This window comes from Chlorocebus sabaeus, chromosome 11 (genome assembly GCF_047675955.1).
Source record: "Chlorocebus sabaeus isolate Y175 chromosome 11, mChlSab1.0.hap1, whole genome shotgun sequence".
Lineage (NCBI taxonomy): Eukaryota > Metazoa > Chordata > Mammalia > Primates > Cercopithecidae > Chlorocebus > Chlorocebus sabaeus.
In genome coordinates this window covers 75,889,005-75,891,178 of record NC_132914.1, presented here as the reverse complement: position 1 = coordinate 75,891,178, position 2,174 = coordinate 75,889,005, and the positions used below count along the sequence as shown (strand labels likewise).

The window sequence follows — 2,174 nt, the reverse complement described above, 5'->3', positions numbered from 1 at the left end:
GTGCACCCCCAAACTTGGCCTGTTTCTAAGTGCTTTGGTTTAATGTTTATCTCACAATTTTATTCAATGCCAGTGGTTAAGTGTGTGTTTTCTTTCACTTTGGTTATTTTTCAGAGGTTTGCTATATATAATTGTATAGTTCAAAGTATTTCCTGTGGTAAGACTTATTCTTTATAATGTATTTTTAAATTTCCAGTTGCTCTTTTTAAATTGCTTTTATTATTTTCTATATGATTACATTCTTCTTAGAGAGTGTTTTGCATTGTTCCAAGTGTACTTAAGAGGAATACATGTTCATAATTGTTAGGTAAAGTTCCTTTTTTTTTTTTTGCTTTGCTTTGTTATGTTCTATGTAATTTCTTCATTTTAATTTTCCAGTTCACCAATTTCATCTTCAGCTGGGTCGCACACATTTTATTTATTCATTACGTTTTAATTTCCAAAATTATAGATTTTATTACTACAAATTCTATTTTGTTCTTTTCAGCTCCATCTGCTTACATTTATAGTTTCTTCTGTTTTATGTATATATTTAATTTATGTTTAAAATTTTTTCTGATGTTCCCAATTATATGATATTTTTGCAGGTTTAATTACACTGTCTGATGTTTCTGATGACTTCTTTCATAGTGGGCTGTTTCTTTATGTTCTCTGTAATTTGGGCTTGTGAATCCATGTTTCGTGGGACTTTGTGTAAATTCTTTGAGACCTGGCATGTAGGTATATCCCTTGAGAAAATATTTCCTTTTACTTCTGCCACATCTCTGGAGGCTACTAAATTGTAACCACTATAATTTATGTTTCTAATTTTATGTACTTTATAGGTAATATAAATGCAAACTTCAAGCTTACAGTAGAGTAGTACTATGGGTTTTAATTCACAGAAATTTTTTTTCATGTTGCAGATTACACAGACTTCTTCCTTGTTGGCTCCTTAAGGCAATAAATAGATTTGTTTCTCAATCCTCCATTGCACTGTGACTCTGGTCTTTCAAGAGCCCCAGGGACCTCAGTGATTTATTATCCTTGCATAGGTGCAGTGGTTTTTTTGTTGTTGTTGTTTAGTTTTTGTTTTTATTTTGACTCTGAGTAAACTTTAGAGACCAAGGTTCTAATCAGATGTCATCAACATACGAACTCCAACTTTGGCGGCCATCAGCAAACTGGCACCTGCAATTAAACCTACAGGCATGATTTTTCCATAGTAGTAGGATCTCATTCCCATAACACCAACAAAAGTAACAGATGTAGCAGCTAGGAAAACCCAAACGTTCCTTGGATCCTGAGACAGCTGGTAAGAACCCAGGCCAGCTAGGCTGCCGAAGAGCAGCCCTGCAGCCAGGGACGGCACCCTGCCTGTTTTAACGTAGCCAACGATCCTACCAAAAACAACCAGTGCTGTGTAGCCAAAGCCAAACCAATGCAAAGGCACTAACGGGAAGGGGCCCTTCTCCATTCTTGTCTTCTCAGTCCAGAAAGGAGACTACCCCAGGCCTGCATTCCCCAAGGATCCGCACCGATCTCCCGAAGGCCGGCGCGGCCCACAAGCGTGCACAAGCCGCGGGGCACAGCAGCCAGGGTCTCGCCGGAAACGCGGTTAGCAGAAGTCATGTTCCAGCTTGGACTCGTGAAGGATTAAAAATCTGCATCTTCCACTATTTTCAATGTATTAAGAGAAATAAGTGCAGCATTTTTGCATTTGACATTTTACCTAAAAAAAAAAGACACCAAACTTGGCGGAGGGGTGGAAAATCAGTTGTTACCATTATAAACCTACAGAGGTTATAATGAGGATGTAACATGAGCTTATTGAGACCCTCATAGAGATCAATTCTTGTATATTGATGTTATCTCTTCTTTCTGTATCTATAGGTAAATCTCAAGGGTAAAATGTTAGATGTTGACATTGAGAACCCTGAAACCCCATTCCCTGCTCAGAGGAACAGTGTGAAAAAATAGAGTATCTGTTCTTTGGCTCATCTTAGACCACAGACTGACTTTGAAATTATGTTAAGTGAAATATCATTGAAAATAAAGTTTACTATAAATAATAATAATAATAATAATAATAATAATAATAATAATAAAAAGAGACCAAGGTTCTAGGTTTCTGAGATTTGTAATGATCCATGGGGCAGATGCAGGTTCAGTTCAAAATGACCACTCTGGTTTCC

The 2,174-nt window shown here is 36.9% G+C and overlaps 1 protein-coding gene across 2 annotated transcripts; it reads right to left on the bottom strand.

Moving 5' to 3' along the window:
• Positions 1–1,111: 1,111 nt before the first annotated feature.
• Positions 1,112–1,456, bottom strand: LOC103238774 (transmembrane protein 14B). 2 transcript variants are annotated; one of them, XM_073021346.1, is made up of 2 exons: positions 1,357–1,456; positions 1,112–1,254 (listed from the first exon to the last, which is right to left on the bottom strand). In XM_073021346.1, the coding sequence occupies exons 1-2, from the start codon at positions 1,454–1,456 to the stop codon at positions 1,112–1,114; spliced, it is 243 nt and encodes an 80-aa protein (XP_072877447.1). The 2 variants fall into 2 exon arrangements, with proteins under 2 accessions (XP_072877447.1, XP_037852700.1); XM_037996772.2 differs by having other exon boundaries at positions 1,112–1,456.
• Positions 1,457–2,174: the final 718 nt, after the last annotated feature.

Bases quoted from the DNA above. Each gene is read 5' to 3' on its own strand.
- LOC103238774 (XM_037996772.2), bottom strand. From the start codon at position 1,456: ATGGAGAAGGGCCCCTTCCCGTTAGTGCCTTTGCATTGGTTTGGCTTT.